Genomic DNA, 17685 nt, shown 5'->3' with positions numbered 1-17685 from the left:
AATCAATACGGAATATTGACCCGTAGGACCAAGTGCATAACAATTAATAAGTACATAATAATTAACAAGTCCGACAACTTTTTTAAAAAGTATCTCCATTCGACACGATGTAAGAAAGATATGATTTTTTTTAAGGCAACAAGCGCTTGTACTCGATTAATATATCGCTGATTTTGTTTAATTTTTTGAACATCTTCAAGACATCAAATAAAAAAAAACTAAGAACTAAAAAGTTGTAGATCTCGTCGAGAGCTACAATTTTCATATAAAAATCATCTTTATCCGACATTGTATGAAAAAGATATAATTTTTCTAAGATTGGACTTATAGTGGGCTAAATTTGGTTCAAACCGAATTTCGAATTCGGGATATTCCGAATTAAAAGTAAAAAAGTAGAAAATGATTGAAAAAATGTCTAAATCGTTTTCGTTCTGATTTCGAATTTGGTGTTCCGAATTTCGAACCGAATTTGAATTTATTCAAAAATATAAATTCGATGGAATTAAATATAGATATTTTGGTACCGTTTTAGCGACATGATGCTCATCGTTAGCGACATGATGCAAGTCAGACCGTGGGGCTGCTCGTGCTCGGTCCACTGGGCGAAGAGCGGAGCCCCGGGTTCGGACCCGCCTTCGTCCCCGTCCCCTTCCTCGCCTCGTGCGCTCCGCCCGCCGCGCCGTCCTCGCTGAGCTTCCAAAGTCCCAGCCCCCCAATAGTCTCATCCGCATCCTTGCGCCGCCACGGCTACAAATACTCCGACTGCATCTCCAAAGCACACTGCTCCCTCTGGCTTCCCGCCTCCTCTTCGCCTCCTTCGCGTCCCGACGCTCTCTCATGGCCGCCGCCGCCGCCACCGCCGCAGCAGCAGTCTCCTCCCCGGCTGCCCCACGCTCCGGGGCCGCCGCCGCCTCCCGCCGGGGGTTCGTCACGTTTAGTGGAGGCGCCGCCCGCTCCTCGCCCACGCTGCGGTCCGGCCGCGGGTTCTCTGGTGAGGACCCCCTCTCTGAGCTGATCTCGTTCAAGAGTGCTGCTCTGTTTCGGCTCAGTGTCGTCTTGTTGGGGGTAGAGTTCCGAGATCTAGCTTCTGTACCGTAGCATGGCGAGCGAAATGATGTGGTTTTCATATTTCGTTACCTGGAATGCTTGCTTGGTTGCTTATGATGCCTAGGATCCACGTTCGCTAGGTGAAATTTTGCATAGTATGTGGATTAACGAGCTCATGTTCAGGATTACTTCTGTTTTGCTATATCTGCGTTACTAAGTAGTAACTGGAGCATCATGATGGAGTTAGTCAGGTTGTGTGTATTATACAGTCTTAAACAGTTCATTTTATTTTTGAAATTTGTAGCTTCCATTTCTTTAGTGTTACATTTTGTTAATTAAACATGAAAAGTCTGACTCAGATTATCTTTTGTTCAGTTGGAAATTGGAACATGTTCCGTACATGTTCTATGTACAATTTGGTGCGTAGTAGTTTTTAAAGGAGCGTTGGTTGTAGCAGAACCTACTAGTTGAATGGCTATGCATTCGGATTCGAACGATAAAAGGATCATATTATCCTTGCATGTTGAGATACTGCTGATGGGCTGAGCCTAATGCCACACCATTAGTCTTAGCTTTTTTGTCGGCATTTAATCAAGATCTGTCCCAGTCAATATTGTGCTTGACTGGCGTGTTTGGCCTTCACTGCAGTGACCAACGATCTCAAGTGTGGCACAAGTATCTCCTCACTCGTGATGCCTATGTTGATCTTCCATTTTCCTTGCTTACCACACCTAGCCAATGCCATTGTTTACCACACCTAGCCAATGCCATTGTTTCGGATAGCCATGTGCAGGGATTGTGACAGGCAGACTTGCTTGGTGGTGGCAACACCAGGGTTTCTTCGCACATGTTTGTGGTGGTCATGGGAAAAGCTGAGATTGTTGGTGGTTGGGAGAACTAAGAGGATGAGGACTGGCTGATTATCTCTATAAACATTGACAACTATTGTAGGTGTAATTAATGGATGTTAGATGTAATTGGAAGTAATTGAATATTATTGGAGCTTATAGGACATTTTTCTAACAAATCTACAAAAGTTACATCTTGTGCTACTATACATAAGAAATGTGATATATCATATGTGTGAAATGCTATAACTAAGTTTTTGGAAGTAGATTATTTTTAACTTCTCCAATTGGAAAATTGTGTCTATACATGATTCTTTTATACTGATTGATACTGAGAGTCAAATCTTGTTCATTCAGAAACTTACATTTATTTTCTTTGTTCTTTTATTATCCCCAATTCAGCTCCAGTTTAAGTTAGATTGACACTGAGGTTGAATCTAGCTGGACAGTGAGATATGCATCTGAATTCAACCCTGTTGACAACTTGACCTAGAGAAATGAGACCTGAGTAGGATTTCATTCTAGATAGCTGATTATTTTAGTGGACTTTTAGGGTATGTCTACCAGTTCAATTGTGAAAGAAATTGCCCAGTACTGTATACAGGTTTAACATGGTCCCTCAGTGGCCGAAAGCATTGGCAATATTTTTGGACACTTAGAATTTCATCGCATGTAAGACGTAGAAGACGGTAATAATTGAACGTGCACATAGCACAAATTGATGTACTTTACTATGCTGTAATGACATGTTATGTTGAACCTGCAGATGGTAGCTAGGTTCATCATGTTAGTTTGAAGTAAAAGATCCAGTTGCACCAAACATTGAAACAGGGTATTAGTTTTATTATTGCCTTGGTTGAAAATTTACGTTTTATTATATGCAATGCATTTGCTTTTGAGTTTCTATAAACTTGTTCTAAAGGGCAGCCCCAGTGCACGTAGCTCCCGCTTGCGCAGGGTCAGGGGAAGGGTCCGACCACTTGGGTCTTTTGTACGCAGCCTTTCCCTGCATTTCTGCAAGAGGCTGTTTCCAGGACTTGAACCCGTGACCTCATGGTCACAAGGCAGCAGTTTTACCACTGCGCCAAGGCTCCCCTTCTTCTATAAACTTGTTCTATCTCTATAAAACTTTTTTCCTTAACAGATTCATGATTTTACCAATACATAGTAGAACCATTTCTTTCAGAAAGAGTCAAAAAGAATGTAGCATTCTTCTTTAAAACTTCTGTCACGGCAAGCTGGAAACAACCTAATTGTTTCTTTGTAGTCAGTGCTAAGCAAACTTCTGTCTGCAGGTGTGCAAACCCATGTTGCCGCTGTTGAACAAGCAGTTGTAAAAGATGCTACCAAGCTGGAAGCTCCAGTTGTTATTGTTACAGGTGCCTCTAGAGGGATTGGAAAGGCAACTGCTCTAGCCCTTGGAAAAGCGGGATGCAAGGTTAGCAACTTAGGCTGTGATTGTTGCTTGCATTAGCCTCCATAGACCTTATGCAGCACAACCCAAGCCAGCATAAACGTATGCAATGTCTTGGTGTTTGGTTGTCCTGCATAGGCAAGCTGCATTTTTGTAAAATTGTGTTTGGCTGCTTTATTGTGTTGCATGTAGTCACCTCCATATTTTAGTATAGGTCTCATGTTTCTAGTAGAGGTAGGAGAGGTGATGATATTTCATTTTTGTGTGGCCCCATCGGTTTGTGCAAATCTGTATTGCCTAATATGACCAAATTTGACGTTTTAGCTAATGATGCATTGGAGCTGCTTTCGCTTTGAGCGCTATGCAATTCTTGCATAAGCGCCTCTGAGGGCAACCAAACATGGGCAGACTGCACTGCACAAGCCTAGATATAGGCTAATGCATCTCTGCCTCCAGATAAAAAGTGTCTTCTTTCTGATGTGATTACATGTTGATCTAATCTCAGGGACTTGACTCTTGCTTGATTTTTAGGTTCTGGTAAACTATGCCCGGTCCTCCAAAGAGGCTGAAGAGGTCTCCAAAGAGGTGAGCATGTCCATTCACAAATTACTTTGTTGGGTATTATTTGTTTCTCTGAAACTCTTTAGAAAGCGGACATAGGGGCAATCAAGCGGTGCATAACCAATTTATTGTAACTGTTATTAGTAAATTGCTTTGGTTTTCACTACAAGTTAAGATCACTGCTGCTATCGCTCTCCCTGATTCTCAGCATTGTACAATCCTTATCTCAGACTCAAATGTTCTTTCATGGTTGTGGGCTGGGCCTTGGTCCAACTGGATGACGGGCACAATACTTAGTTTGTACTAGATGCATTAGTTAAGATTTAAGAAGCTGTTAGTACTTAGTAAGCATAAGTGCATGGGGTTGGCTTGTTAGCCACATGGACATTGTGGGTTGTTTCATGGTTTACCATGTTAGCTGCTTAGACATGGTGTTTGTTGGTTAGGTTATTAGGGATGCCTCTTAATTCTTATTGAAGAGGTGTCCATGCAGCTGTTTTCATTAAGCTAGGAATAATCAAAGTAAGGTTCCCCTATAGTCTCTCACATACGCCCTCAGCCTAGCATATCCTCTGTCCAAGTTCTACTCTGCCTCAAGAACTCTATTTCGCACATTCTACCTTAACTGATCGCTGTTCACCCTCACTCTGGCAAATGTGTACCTTCTAAGTTCTATCCTAATTCATATCATACACTAGGCCCCTTTAATTATATCTCATAAATCAAATAAAAATTTGATGTCAATTCTTATTCTGCACTATCTTTGGTTGTTGTATATTGTTACCGTTTTTTTGACAAGTAGAATAGTAACAACAACAATGCAAGGAGTGCAGATTAAAAAAACAATAGAAAGGTGATTCCTGAATGTGGTTAATTAAAATTAACCTTTTTGTATGATTAAGTCAAATTAGTTATTTAAGTATCCTTGGAAACTTGGTGACAGTTGTCTGCCAAGAAATTTTTAGAGAGCAATCTTTGACATGGCAGTTTATTATCTTTTTTCCTTTTCCATCTTGAACATACTCCATCAGATGCTTACATTGTCTTTTTTGCAGATTGAAGCATCTGGTGGTGAGGCTATCACCTTTGGAGGAGATGTTTCGAAAGAAGCTGATGTAGAATCTATGATGAAAGCAGTGAGTGTATTTTGTTTACAGAAAGGAAATGTTCCATTTCGCTTTTAAACACACCAATCTTTATTACCATGGTTTTATGATTCATGTGTTGATTGAATTAGGCTCTAGATAAATGGGGAACAATAGATGTGCTGGTAAATAATGCAGGTATGTTCCCTTGGTAGATTGCACATGCTCCCTGTTTGGTCGACTTTGTTTGGCAAATAAACAATATTTTCTTATTAGGGATTACACGAGACACATTATTGATGAGGATGAAGAAATCTCAGTGGCAAGATGTAATTGATCTGAATCTTACAGGCGTCTTCCTGTGTACACAGGTAAGTTTGCAATCTTTCTTTGTTCATGATTTATATTTATATGCATCTTATACAACATATTCATTTCAGGCTGCAACAAAAGTAATGATGAAGAAGAAAAAGGTACAATCTGTTTGCTCTTCAAATTGGTCCACACATCTCTTCTGAATGCTAATTGGACTAGACTTTTAATTTTATTTATTTACAACTGGTTTTCAGGATTTGAAAGTACAAATGCAACCTAGGATTAGAAGCATGTATGAATTGTGGTAGGTAGCTTGCAAATTAGTTAGAAAAGCACCAATAAGAATTAAGTCAGGACTCTTGCAATACTCAAGTTTCATAAGTAAACAACTGTTGCAACTCTTCCTGTTACAAAGTTTCCAGTCACGACTCAGGATATATTAACTTTCTTTCAGAAGCACAAAGAAATTACTGGCTTCTTGCATCGATTGTTTACCTTGTGTTTATGAATAACTGAAAGGGATTAAAACCTTAAGAATTTAGACCAGTCAGTGACTCACATTGATAATGCATAACTATTGAGTCGTGCCTTAGTAATGGGCTGATAGTTTGTTACCATGAGTTATGTTTGTATTTATCTTGTATACGTTCTAAAAAGTTGTTGTAATGTGTGTATTTTTATGTAAAAATGCAGGGAAAAATTATCAACATTGCATCTGTCGTTGGCCTTACTGGCAATGTTGGCCAAGCTAATTATAGTGCGGCCAAGGCTGGGGTGATTGGTTTCACGAAAACAGTTGCCAGGGAGTATGCAAGCAGAAATATCAATGTCTGAACTTTTATCTTTTCATTGTTAGCTCCCTTGTCACTTTGGCTAGTCTGGCTTCTGATGCATTTCTGAATATTCATGCAGGTGAATGCTATTGCACCAGGGTTCATTGCATCTGATATGACTGCCGAACTTGGAGAAGAGCTTGAGAAGAAAATCTTGTCAACCATTCCATTAGGTATGCATCTTAAGCTGTCTGATCATCTGGTTCCTTGGATTGCATCTTAAGGTGCACCCTTGACCAGGGACTTTTTGCTACTTTTGTTTGTCAAGCGACGCTCCAAATATGAAAGTTACTTGCTGGTATTAGTATTCTGATAGATTGTGAAAGGAAGCTCATTCCTGGTATATATATTAACTGATGACAAGGGGCCCCAACTTACAAATTACCAGCATAGGATAATAAGAGTTAGCATTGTTTTTATCTTTAGAAACACTGCAAGAACAGAGTAGTAAGAAATTAGAAAGCAAAGCCGTGAACTGAAATCCGTATTTAGGTAGTTCATGGCATATGAAATTGAGATCCAAATTCTGTTTGCACACAGTGGCTCAAGCATCATTTTATAGAACCATAATCCATTAATTTTGGCACAATATGCAAATAGCGTATTATCATATTTCTTTGGTCCTTTCTTTTCTTTTTGGCACATTCTCCTTTTCCCACTAATGATTAACTTAAGATTCATCTGTCAGACTGTCACCGCTGAGCGCTAATGCTACACGTTATTATGCTACTTCCAGGGAGATATGGCCAGCCAGAGGAAGTTGCAGGGCTAGTCGAGTTCCTGGCCCTTAACCCCGCAGCTAGCTATATGACCGGACAGGTGTGTGAAACTACGAATGTATATGCCCCTGACTTTTCAGGGTTTTGTTTCTGAACATCTCAACTAACCCTTTGTTATGTGCAGGTGCTTACAATTGACGGAGGAATGGTAATGTAAGATTTGAGTTAGCTTGATGCACTTCTACTTTTGCTTAACATTTAATGGTAGGGAAAATTGGTTTCATAGCATCCAAAGATCACGACATTCGAAAAATACCATCAAAAGACGTCCGACACGTAAAATACCACTGAAAGAACGAACTGTTACCTTCAAATAGCATTCTGTCACGGTGGTTGCTGTTGCCGTGAATTCCTCCGTCGAGACACCTTTCTTCCTCAACCCAGCTGCCTCAATGGAGGAATTCACGGCAAAAGCGGCACCGTGACGAAATGCTATTTGAAGGTAACAGCCTATTCTTTCGGTGGTATTTTACGTAACGGATGTCGGTATTTTCTAAATGTCCTGTGAAACCAATTTTTCGTGATGGTATTGTACTCCCTTGTGCGAGGGTGATTTTGGACAACAAAATTAGAGTTCTCTCTTTCTTTGTAATACTCACTGGGAATAAATCAGGCATGTGGAAGTTGAAATGTGTGCTTTCATGTTATGATATGTGCCAATTTGTCAATGCTATTTGACTGGGATCCTGGCTGATTGAATTCCTACGAGTTATCCATGATCATCGTTATGCTTTATCTTCAACAGTCTGTCATGGAAGCAGTGCGATGGACCGTATCAATATGTGCATGGACTATCCAGTCCGTTGGCCCAAGTCGCAGCCCAAGGCCAGCAGGATTAAGGACTATATAACAAAAGCAGCAGCACACCACCAGAGGACATAGAAAAATTCAGAAACACGACTACACGAGTTGGGTGAGGAACTCAGAAAGGTGAGCTTCCTCGTGTTACTGAGATCTCCGATTTTCCTCCTCCGAATGCTCACGTCGTGGGTCTGATCTCGCCGGCGTTCACGGGTGATAGGTGGTACTAGCAGGTTACCCCGTGCTTCAGTAAAAACCTGATTTGCTTTCCAGCACGTAAGCAGGAGAAAAACAAGGAAACGTCTACTACATTAGGCCTTGTTCACTTTGCAAATTTTTTTTTTTGAACCCGATAAATAGTACCACTTTCGTCTTATTTGGTAAATATTGTCCAATCGTGGATCAACTAGGCTCAAAAGATTCATCTCGTGATTTCCAACTAAACTGTATAATTAGTTATTTTTTTTACCTACATTTAATACTCCATGCAAGCGGCTAAAAATTAATGTGATAGAGAGAGAGTGAAAAAACTTGGAATTTGGATGGCATCTAAAGGCCTTAGTGAACAAGTGTTCGTTACAGTAGCGTGCGGCTTACTTCTGGGATATCCGCTCGAAGCATGGCGGCTTACTTTTGGGATATCTGCTCTGTTCGTCGTGGAGGTGATGAGCGAAGGCAAATGCAGGAATTTTATAGAAATCAATTTATTTTTATATGAAAATGTAGGAATAGAAAAAATTTCCGCAACGGCGGTGTAGCTGGAGAGCACTCCTTTCGCTTATTAGTGCTCGAGGGTGACTAACACCACTGAGAGTCTGAGAGGAGGTTGGGACTAGCGGTGTCAGGCGTGGTAGTCCACCCAGCAGGGCACACCCACCAGTTGTTCGTCCATCGACGTGAATCGCTGTGGCAAGGAGCCAAGGAAGCTGTGGTGAGAAGACATGGCAGTTATCGCTGTGGCAAGCAGCTTGCAGTGAGAAGACATGGTAGTAAAATTGCTATGAATAGGAAACCTACCAAGTACTTCTCCCCAAGTATTCAACAGAATGCCATAACGAGGCAACGTCCAACTGGTGCTTGATGTAATATACCACACATGGATGTGGTATGGGATGAGGAGCTGTTGTAGAATCTGGACTCATAGGAAGGTCTTTTGCCGCAAGGATCTTAATTTGCTGAGTACTTGGTGAATAAGGAGAGGAAGTCAAGTGTTGAGCTAAACATCAATGCCCCAACAACCCTTCCTTTCTCTTGGATCTCGGCGTGAATGATGTGCATGAGAAGTTCGACGAAATTGAGGGTAACCTTGCTACCATTGCTGAGTATGTTGAATTCATGGATCAAGTCACATTCAGGGGAGATGCACAAGTGGCGTTTGCTTGAATTCACGTAGAAGGAGAAGCAGCATCACTAATAGAATGAAGGAACATTTTTTCCACTAGACGTTCGTGGATTTCTCAAGCGAAGAACGAACATTAAATTGAACGTGCCGACCTGTTGTCGGCCTTATCGTTTAGAACTATGTTCGTTGTGTATCTAGACTGTGTGTAGCCTCGAACGATCTAGCCCCTGCCGGTGTGATTGTCGGATTTAGCATTAACACCTTGCTAAATGCTAATCGGATCCAACACCTTGCTACAGGTAGCTTTACAAATTACCATTGATGTCCTTATCACGGTATTGGTAGAATGGTAGTTCGACACAACACGTAATAAGGAGTATATACAAAGCCTTAATCGCTATTGCCTCCACGCAACCGCATGTCCGCATCCAAGCAACACAAAGCTCAGACATAAATAACCCGAGCTGCTAATCACTCCAACTACACAACCGCACAACCCCCCCCCCCCCCCCCCCCCCCCCCAACACGACCAATTTCCATGGCTCGCCGCCGCCGCCTCCTCCTCCTCGCCTTCCTCTTCTCCACTGCCGCGTTCTGCTCGCCCGACGCCTCCGCCGCTGAGGATCCGCTCATCGAACAGGTGGTCGGTGACGGCGCAGACGACGAGCTGGAGCTGAACGCGGAGGCGCACTTCGCGAGCTTCGTCTGGCGGTTCGGCAAGACCTACCGCGACGACGAAGAGCGCGCGCACCGGATGTCTGTGTTCAAGGCTAACCTTCTCCTCGCGCGGCGCCACCAGCGGCTCGACCCCACGGCGGTGCACGGGGTCACCAAGTTCTCTGACCTCACTCCCGCCGAGTTCCGGCGGCAGTTCCTCGGCCTCCGCCGCCGCTCCTCCAGACGGGACCTGCTCACGGGGTCGGGGTCGGCGCATGAGGCGCCTATCCTCCCCACCGACGGCCTCCCGACCGACTTCGACTGGCGTGAACAGGGCGCCGTCGGACCCGTCAAGGATCAGGTCCTGTGCCGTCCTTGATTCTTCCGTGGACACGATTTCAATCCAATCCCATAACCGCGTCCCCTCTTCTTGGATTCGCTCAATGGGGAATGCCCAGAGTTTATCCATTTGTTTTAATTTAGAGTGGATTTCTTTGTTTGCAGGGTTCCTGCGGGTCGTGTTGGTCGTTCAGCACATCGGGGGCGCTGGAGGGGGCGCACTACCTCGCCACCGGCAAGCTCGAGGTGCTCAGCGAGCAGCAGATGGTCGACTGTGACCACGAGGTATCCACCACATACTTGCGAGTAGCTCTCGTTGATCAATACTAGTAAAATTCCACTTCGAATTCTTATTCTTGTTCTATTGGACCAAAACGATGATGGGAGAATATTCCCCTTTGTTATCGTGTTGTCTTCTGCTGCGGTGTCATTTTAATGCTCCTATAGGAGTAGGTCTTTTACACTGTGACTGAGGGAGGCTCATGAATAAGATCTGACGCAAACAACGGCTATAACGGGCCAAGGCCAAAACCCAACAACTTTGTTTCACATTTCAACTAATCCAAATTCACTTGACTGTTGCATTCAAAAAATGCAATGTTGCTTGCTGTAGCATTGTTCTTCTTCAAAAGCATTCTTCTACTTGAAAGTCCCACAACCTTCTCCTTGTTCAAAGCCATCAACAGCCTGCCTCCTTCGTCCCCACTCCTCCCGACAGCTTGCCTCCTTTCTCCCAACAATCCTCCCAGCAACCAGCCTCCTTCCTTCCCAACACCGACATCCTGCATAAAAAGAGTGAAGCAAAGTCAAAACAACACAAGACCATAATTATATTTCCTTGTTCATATGGATCCCTCGAAGGAAAGTTTTAGTAGGTTGCTTTCCTCTGATACCAAAAATCCAAGACCAGATAACACAAGCTTCCAGCATATGCTCAATTTCACACCCAACACTTCCAACCAATCTCAGCCCCCTTGCCACCACCACCATCCAACCATTCCCATTATATCCCTAAAATAGTCCTCCCTCCCACGCGGCGGTGGCGCAAGGTGGCCAACTAGGCTAAAGGGCCTGCCGTGGATGCTGCCAAGGCTTGTCGGGCTCCCTCATTACCTTCACTGCACATGATTCAGGCCCCTCGCTGCGTTCACGACACGTGAGCTGGTAGGCATGGAACTCAACGAGGGAGGAGAGGGGTTCACAGATCCGCAGGTGGCGCTCGGATAGATCAGGTAGAGCTGGGTGACGCGTACGGGAGATCGGATGGATCGGGCAGAGCTGGGCAATGCGCATGGGACAAGGGAATAGGATGGGGAACGACTAGATGCGGAGGGGAATTGCATGAAGGAAATGGTGGTCAAATTTTTTCCACCACGGGTCCCATGTATAGAGCCGGCTCTGGTTCTAAACACTGCAGCTAGAATAACAGATGATGTCTAATCGATGTAGGACCATTTAAATGAAAGGACCAACCCCGTCTCCGTACATTGGAGATGCCCTTATGGGTTCGTTCTGTTTTGGTTGGTAGGGATAAGTAGGAAAATTGTAAGATTCTAAAAAAAAACTTAAGTAGGAAATATAAACATAATTGCTAGAAAAAGAAAAAAGTTTGGTAGGAAATATAAACATAATTGCTAGAAAATATAAACATAATTGTAGGACTACAGGAAAGCTATTTTTTAAAAAATATAGTAGTTGCAAACGTACATTTAAGCATACTCATCTGTATGAAAATACGCACACTACCTCTATGACCCGTCTTCGAAAGACTAAGGATGCGTTTGGTAGGGATCCAGATTCTTGTAGAAATGTTTTGGATCCAGATTGTCTAAAAGCGTTTTGGATGATGAGTCAGAATCACTTTGTGAAACCATTTGGCTACTATACTGGATTATGATTCACAAGAATCTATGTATATATTCTTAAAAATCATATAAATAAAAATATGCTTAAAAAAATCCTAATTTTTTCGTGGACGAAGAACAACTTAAATGAAACCCACTTTAACTTGTTGCAGTGAAAAAGAATTATAAACGAATAAAATACAATTGTTAGACAAGAAGGGAGGCCAAAGAAACGGAATCACTGCGAAACCAACTTGTCATTTCAACCTTTGGCACCGATTCACAAGTTCCAAGCGAATCTAAAACATTTCTCCTATCCAAACAGCCCCTAAGTCGGTAAATCTCAAGGTTAACAAAGTCATCATAGGCCCCTCAGGGGCACATCGCCTACCACTAAAATAATAACGCCGTTAAATCCTAAAATGAATTAAAAAATGTAAGCACCCTTATCAAGTCAAGGACATGATTACTTGAACATGAGTGGATAGGTTCCACTGCAAGGAATCTAACCAGCTAAGATACGCTTCGTTCACAAGAAAGCTACACAATGATTCTTGAGCCTTTTACCTATGCCCCACTAAAAAGTTCGAAATTCTAGATTTGCCCAAAAAAAAAAAAACTGTGGTGCCTACAGTGCCATCCACCAACTTTTCTCTAGACTTGGGTCCTACCCACGTTGCAGTGCTGCTCACATGGCTGCTATCCACACGTGTGCCGTGTCAGCCTACACCCTTGCTGCAACGCCTTGTCCACATCGCAGCCACCAGCTTGTGGGCTGCTCACGTCGCTACACCCATGGACTAGGGCTTTCACCAGGAGAAGAGGATGTGAGGGAGAGAGATGAGGATGGGAAGAGATGGAGAAGTCGATGCAGGAAAAAGAAGATTCAGGGGCAATATAGCTCAGGGTTGGTCAACACGGATGCTGACCCTTCTGCAAAAAAAAAAGGTCCCTAATGGAGTTAATTGCAGTGGCACCTATGTCATTGGGGGTAGTACGTTAGGCACTGTATCATTTTCGGTGGTAGATCTGGAATTTCAAACTTTTTTAGTGGTTCACAGGTAAAAGGCTCTTGATACTTCGATTGTATCCACCTTTTGGTTGTATTAAGTTAAGTAAATGTGGCTGGCTGTTGACCACATGGAATTTTTCTTTCGTTGCAAATAAAGGCAGTAGCAGCATCATCTTCCAGTTTATTGTATAAGTTGTTCTAACACTTCCATTGGGATGCAAGTGTCTAATTGGAAAATTTGTTACTTCTTGTTTTTTTTTTACCATAGCATCAAGCCATCAGCTTCCAACGACTCAAATGGTACTTTAGTTTTAAGACGATCGAGAGAAATAAGTTTAGGTGACTGCAAACTTGTTCTGATGGCCCCCATTTCTGATTCCTCTGCTCTGTTGTTGTCATGAATTTTACAGTGTGATCCATCAGAACCACGCTCATGTGACTCAGGATGCAATGGTGGCTTGATGACTACAGCTTTCAGCTATCTCCAGAAAGTTGGTGGCCTAGAGAGAGAGAAAGATTATCCGTACAATGGGAGGGACAGCACCTGCAAGTTTGACAAGTCCAAAATAGTTGCTCAAGTCAACAATTTCAGTGTTGTATCTGTTAATGAAGACCAAATTGCTGCTAATTTGGTTAAACATGGTCCACTCGCAAGTAAGGATAAAAAACATTTGATCATTGTAGGTGTCACAATTAGCCTATGAATATAATCACACATTACCATCCTTTGTTTCCTGCAGTTGGTATCAATGCAGTCTTCATGCAGACATATATTGGTGGTGTGTCATGCCCATACATTTGTGGAAGGCATCTGGATCACGGTGTTCTTTTAGTTGGCTATGGATCGGCTGGTTATGCGCCAATCCGCTTCAAGGAAAAGCCATACTGGATTATAAAGAACTCCTGGGGTGAGAACTGGGGTGAGAATGGATACTACAAGATTTGTAGGGGTCCACATGTGCAAAATAAGTGCGGTGTTGATTCCATGGTATCTACTGTGACTGCCATTCACAGCTCTAAGAAGGAATAGGAACCTATTGGTCCTCTTGTCTGTACATACCACTGCATTTGATTTGACCTTACACTAGAACTCTTGTCATTGAGGGCTGCCTATGGTATTATGTGAAATTGTTTTCGATGGCTTTAATGTTTGTCTGGGTTGGTTTATTGTCTATGCTGCTTCTCAGACCAGAATAGGCATTGGGGCATGGGACTTGCTATGTGTTAGCATTGGTGATGTTTGTAAAATATCAAGTGTTTGCACATTTGCTAAAAGTATGCTATAGATCAAATACATAGTTCTTAATTCTTTACATGGGCCAGAAAGTATGCAGGTTCACTCTGAATCGCACCTGAACAAGTGTTTGGTCGATGAAGCACAAAAACAATCCACGGAGTTGCACCAAACGCTTCCTTAGTTTGAGACTACTTATTATTAAAAGAGTTAGATGCATCATCATCTTCTAAACCTTTTAAGTAGTATACCGCACGTTCCTAAACTTGAAAAATAATGCACCGCACGTCAATAAATTTGTAAATGGTGTGCCACTCATGTATTTAACTCTTAAATTAATTAAAATATTATGTTTGTTTGGGTAAGAAAAAAAGTGCGACGAAGGTGAGAAGAAATACAGACTTGCTAAGTGGGACATCCTGTGTCAACCAAAATGTTTGTGTGGGTTAGGAATTTTAAACCTTGAGGTCCAAAATTTGTGTCTACTCAGCAAATGACTATTCAAGCTTTTGAATGAGAATGGCCTTTGGCAAAAGGTTCTAAGAAACAAGTATTTAAACAATAAAAAATGCTTGTCTCAAGTGAAGAAGCAACCAGGAGGAAAGTTTTGACTCAATAACATGCAGCAAAGACCCCTTCCCCTCCCCCCGAGCGCCCCCAACAGGTGACTCGGGGGCGACTCACCGGCGGCGCCCTAGGCTCCTCCCTCCATGCACCCCCTCCGGCGTGCGGCGGCGATGGCCCCCAAAAAGGGTGCTGTCTGCAGCCCTCCACCCTCCCCCTCTCCCGTCCACCCCCTCCCTACCCTCTTCAACTCTAGCGAGCTAGGCCGGCCGGCTGGACGGATCCGGGGCTCCAGGAGGTGGATCTGAAATGATCTAAAGAATGCCTAGAGGGGAGTGAATAGGCGTATCTAAAAAATTCTACACAAACTCAAAGTCAAATGTTAGCAACTGTCAGAAGTCCCGACAGTTTGAGCCGGAACTTCTGGCAGAGTTCCGACTCCTACATGGATTTTACTACAAATGCTAAAATAAACATTGAGTGCGAGATTTCTTACACCCTCACTTTCAAGTGGTTAGGTAGACACGTAGAGTCACTCCCTTGATGCCGAAACGCTTCCACTCTGTAGATCGAGTCCAAACCCTAAGAGGTGCTTGGAGAGAAGAGAAACAACCAAGAACAAATATGATAGCACAAATCACAACAACAACAACAAACACGCAGGACACAATGATTTATTCCGAGGTTCGACAACCCCATAAAGGAGCTCCTATGTCCTTTTTGTTGAGGTGACCACAAAGGTCGGAGTCTCTTCCACCTCCTTACCTCTCTCAAGGCAACCACAAAGGTCACTTGAGCTTTCCACTAAGAAATCGAGGGTAATACAAACTTATCAAGGCTCTTCCACAAGATGGAAGCTCTTGGGCAATGCCTAGCCGGCTAGGAGCAAAGCTCCAAGAGTAATAGAAGCAAATCCAACCAGCTTGATGAAGAAATCAAGTACTCAAGCTTGCCAAAGTGATTCTCTCACTCAATCCGCTCTCCTTTCACTCAAAACCCTAGGAGAATCAAAATTAGGAGCAAAGAGGATAGAGGAGGGGAGCCTTGAATGCTTGAGAGCTCTTTTGGACAGAGTTAAGTCGCAATGAATGAGTGGGGAACAGTTAGAAGAGAGAAGAGAGCTATTTATATTTATAGGCAAAATCTAACCATTCAGATCTACGTCGGAAGTTCCGACACAGATCGCCGGAACATCCGACGCCTAATAAAAACAATGTTCATACACACAGACAGCTGGGCTAGCTCACCCCTAGTCAGAACTCACGGCGGCTGCTGGGACTTCTAGCTCCTATCGGGACATCCTATGGCTAGCCGAGCCTGGCGACTAAGTCTAGAGCGCCGGGACTTCCGGCGGGAGTCGAGACTTCTGACTGTCGGAACTCCCGGCAAACATCAGAACTTCCGATGGCCAAAGTCCCAAAAACTATATCTAAATGTTCATGAGGTGCTTAAATGTCTCTCTATTGTATTTATTTTTATGCTTGAGCACTCTATCTTTCTCAGACCACATAAACTTGCATTCCTCTTTATAGTACGGCATACCTAAACCTAAAACTTTGAAATAAAACTTTGGAGTGCATTTTGAGTTCGTCCGCCTTTCCAACTTTAAGAATTGAGGGACACCATTTTTTCTAAATCGACTCTTTAAAACTTTCATGGGACTAAAGCTGCAATATATCTCAATAAGATTTCATTAGTCCCTAATTCTAATGTCATCAATACACCAAAATCCACATAGTTGGCAAATGCACTTTCAATCTCCCCTTTTTGGTAATTGATGACAACCAACTTAGGCTTTTATAAGAATGAAAGAATTTAAAGCTTTTGAACCCCTAAAGTTTATGGAGAGCCCCCCCCCTTGATGTATGCAATGAATTTGAATTTCAATGATGATTATTTATACATCATTTGCATATATCAAGACAAAAGCTCCCCCTAAATTTTGTAGTCTGTGGGGTGCAACAAGTGTATGTGAACAGATATATATCCATGAAAAAGATATGCAATATGACATGTTATATTCACAAACAAATAAAGGAGATTGATGGCCAAGATTACAAAGAAGAAACTTTAATCAACACATGTCCATCCAAAATATAACAACCACCAATCACAAGTAGAGACAAACACAATAGCTAATAGGATAGATAGATAAGCATTACTTGTCCTCCAATCATCCATCACACAAATATATAGTTGTTCATCACATAGTGCCACCACACGACATAGTTAATACAAGCTAAAAGTTTTAAAGTCTCACAAGCTCCAAGCAACCAACTAACTTATTACAATAGGATCAAAGCCTAACACTCCCCCTTTGTCAACAAGTGCCAAAAGGGGTAGGCCGCGTGAAAGAAACGACTACTCATCCTCATAGTCCTCGTCGTCATCACGGTCACCACCATAATCATCATCATCATCATCATCATCATCGTCGTCATCATCATCTTCCTCACGGTTCTCCTCATCTTCAGCGCCAACTTGTTGCTTGCCATGGCGACGAGGCTGATCGAACGACTCACCATAGTACTCCTTGCAAGCCTCATCATAAAGCTCAAAAGGATCATGAAGTGGCTCCAAGCTTAAAGGGCCGACATCAAAACATCAAGGGTTTTTAAGTTTTGGAGATCCGAAGATAGATATAATGAAACTGAAATTGAATTTTGGGTAATTATTTAGATGCTAAACAATGATCATACATTACAATAATTGCACATTAACAAAGTCCAAACCTCAAACTAATTCATGAAACAAAATTTGGTCAAGTTCTATTTATGAAAATTTCATTTAATAATTCTCCCAAAATTAAACTTAACCCTGATTTCCATGACTTAGCCAAAAATGCTAAGGGAGGGAAAACAGTATCAAATTCAATCTTTGGAGTCCAATTTCAGCATGTTTGACTTTGAAACATCACTAACCTTTGATCCCACATTATAGAGCATACTTTAAACAACAAAGTTGATATTAACAAAATTTTAATTGTATAAGAAAATTCTCATATATAAAT

At 42.5% G+C, this 17685-nt stretch overlaps 2 protein-coding genes across 2 annotated transcripts; both read left to right on the top strand.

Annotated features, from left to right (window-relative positions):
• Positions 1–574: 574 nt before the first annotated feature.
• LOC136494727 (3-oxoacyl-[acyl-carrier-protein] reductase 4-like) lies at positions 575–7550 on the top strand. Its single transcript, XM_066490910.1, has 11 exons — positions 575–991; positions 3191–3333; positions 3841–3894; positions 4926–5006; positions 5108–5153; positions 5232–5326; positions 5396–5428; positions 5964–6098; positions 6183–6276; positions 6840–6922; positions 7007–7550. Exons 1-11 carry the CDS (start codon positions 838–840, stop codon positions 7037–7039), a joined length of 951 nt encoding a protein of 316 aa, XP_066347007.1. The 5' UTR covers positions 575–837; the 3' UTR covers positions 7040–7550.
• Positions 7551–9549: 1999 nt separating this feature from the next.
• On the top strand, positions 9550–14190 carry LOC136494726 (cysteine proteinase 1-like). The gene is made up of 4 exons (XM_066490908.1): positions 9550–10043; positions 10187–10306; positions 13288–13531; positions 13618–14190. Exons 1-4 carry the CDS (start codon positions 9564–9566, stop codon positions 13905–13907), a joined length of 1134 nt encoding a protein of 377 aa, XP_066347005.1. The 5' UTR covers positions 9550–9563; the 3' UTR covers positions 13908–14190.
• Positions 14191–17685: the final 3495 nt, after the last annotated feature.

The sequence above is a fragment of the Miscanthus floridulus genome, chromosome 11, assembly GCF_019320115.1.
Source record: "Miscanthus floridulus cultivar M001 chromosome 11, ASM1932011v1, whole genome shotgun sequence".
Classification (NCBI taxonomy): Eukaryota; Viridiplantae; Streptophyta; class Magnoliopsida; order Poales; family Poaceae; genus Miscanthus; species Miscanthus floridulus.
Note: the sequence above shows the minus strand (reverse complement) of the source record. Positions and strands in the feature narration are given on the sequence as shown.

Coding starts and splice junctions, on each gene's coding strand:
- LOC136494727 (XM_066490910.1), top strand. CDS start 838: ATGGCCGCCGCCGCCGCCACCGCCGCAGCAGCAGTCTCCTCCCCGGCT. Junction 3,334..3,840: donor TTGGAAAAGCGGGATGCAAG/GTTAGCAACTTA, acceptor CTTGATTTTTAG/GTTCTGGTAAACTATGCCCG. Junction 6,277..6,839: donor CTTGTCAACCATTCCATTAG/GTATGCATCTTA, acceptor TGCTACTTCCAG/GGAGATATGGCCAGCCAGAG.
- LOC136494726 (XM_066490908.1), top strand. CDS start 9,564: ATGGCTCGCCGCCGCCGCCTCCTCCTCCTCGCCTTCCTCTTCTCCACT. Junction 10,044..10,186: donor TCGGACCCGTCAAGGATCAG/GTCCTGTGCCGT, acceptor CTTTGTTTGCAG/GGTTCCTGCGGGTCGTGTTG. Junction 13,532..13,617: donor TAAACATGGTCCACTCGCAA/GTAAGGATAAAA, acceptor TGTTTCCTGCAG/TTGGTATCAATGCAGTCTTC.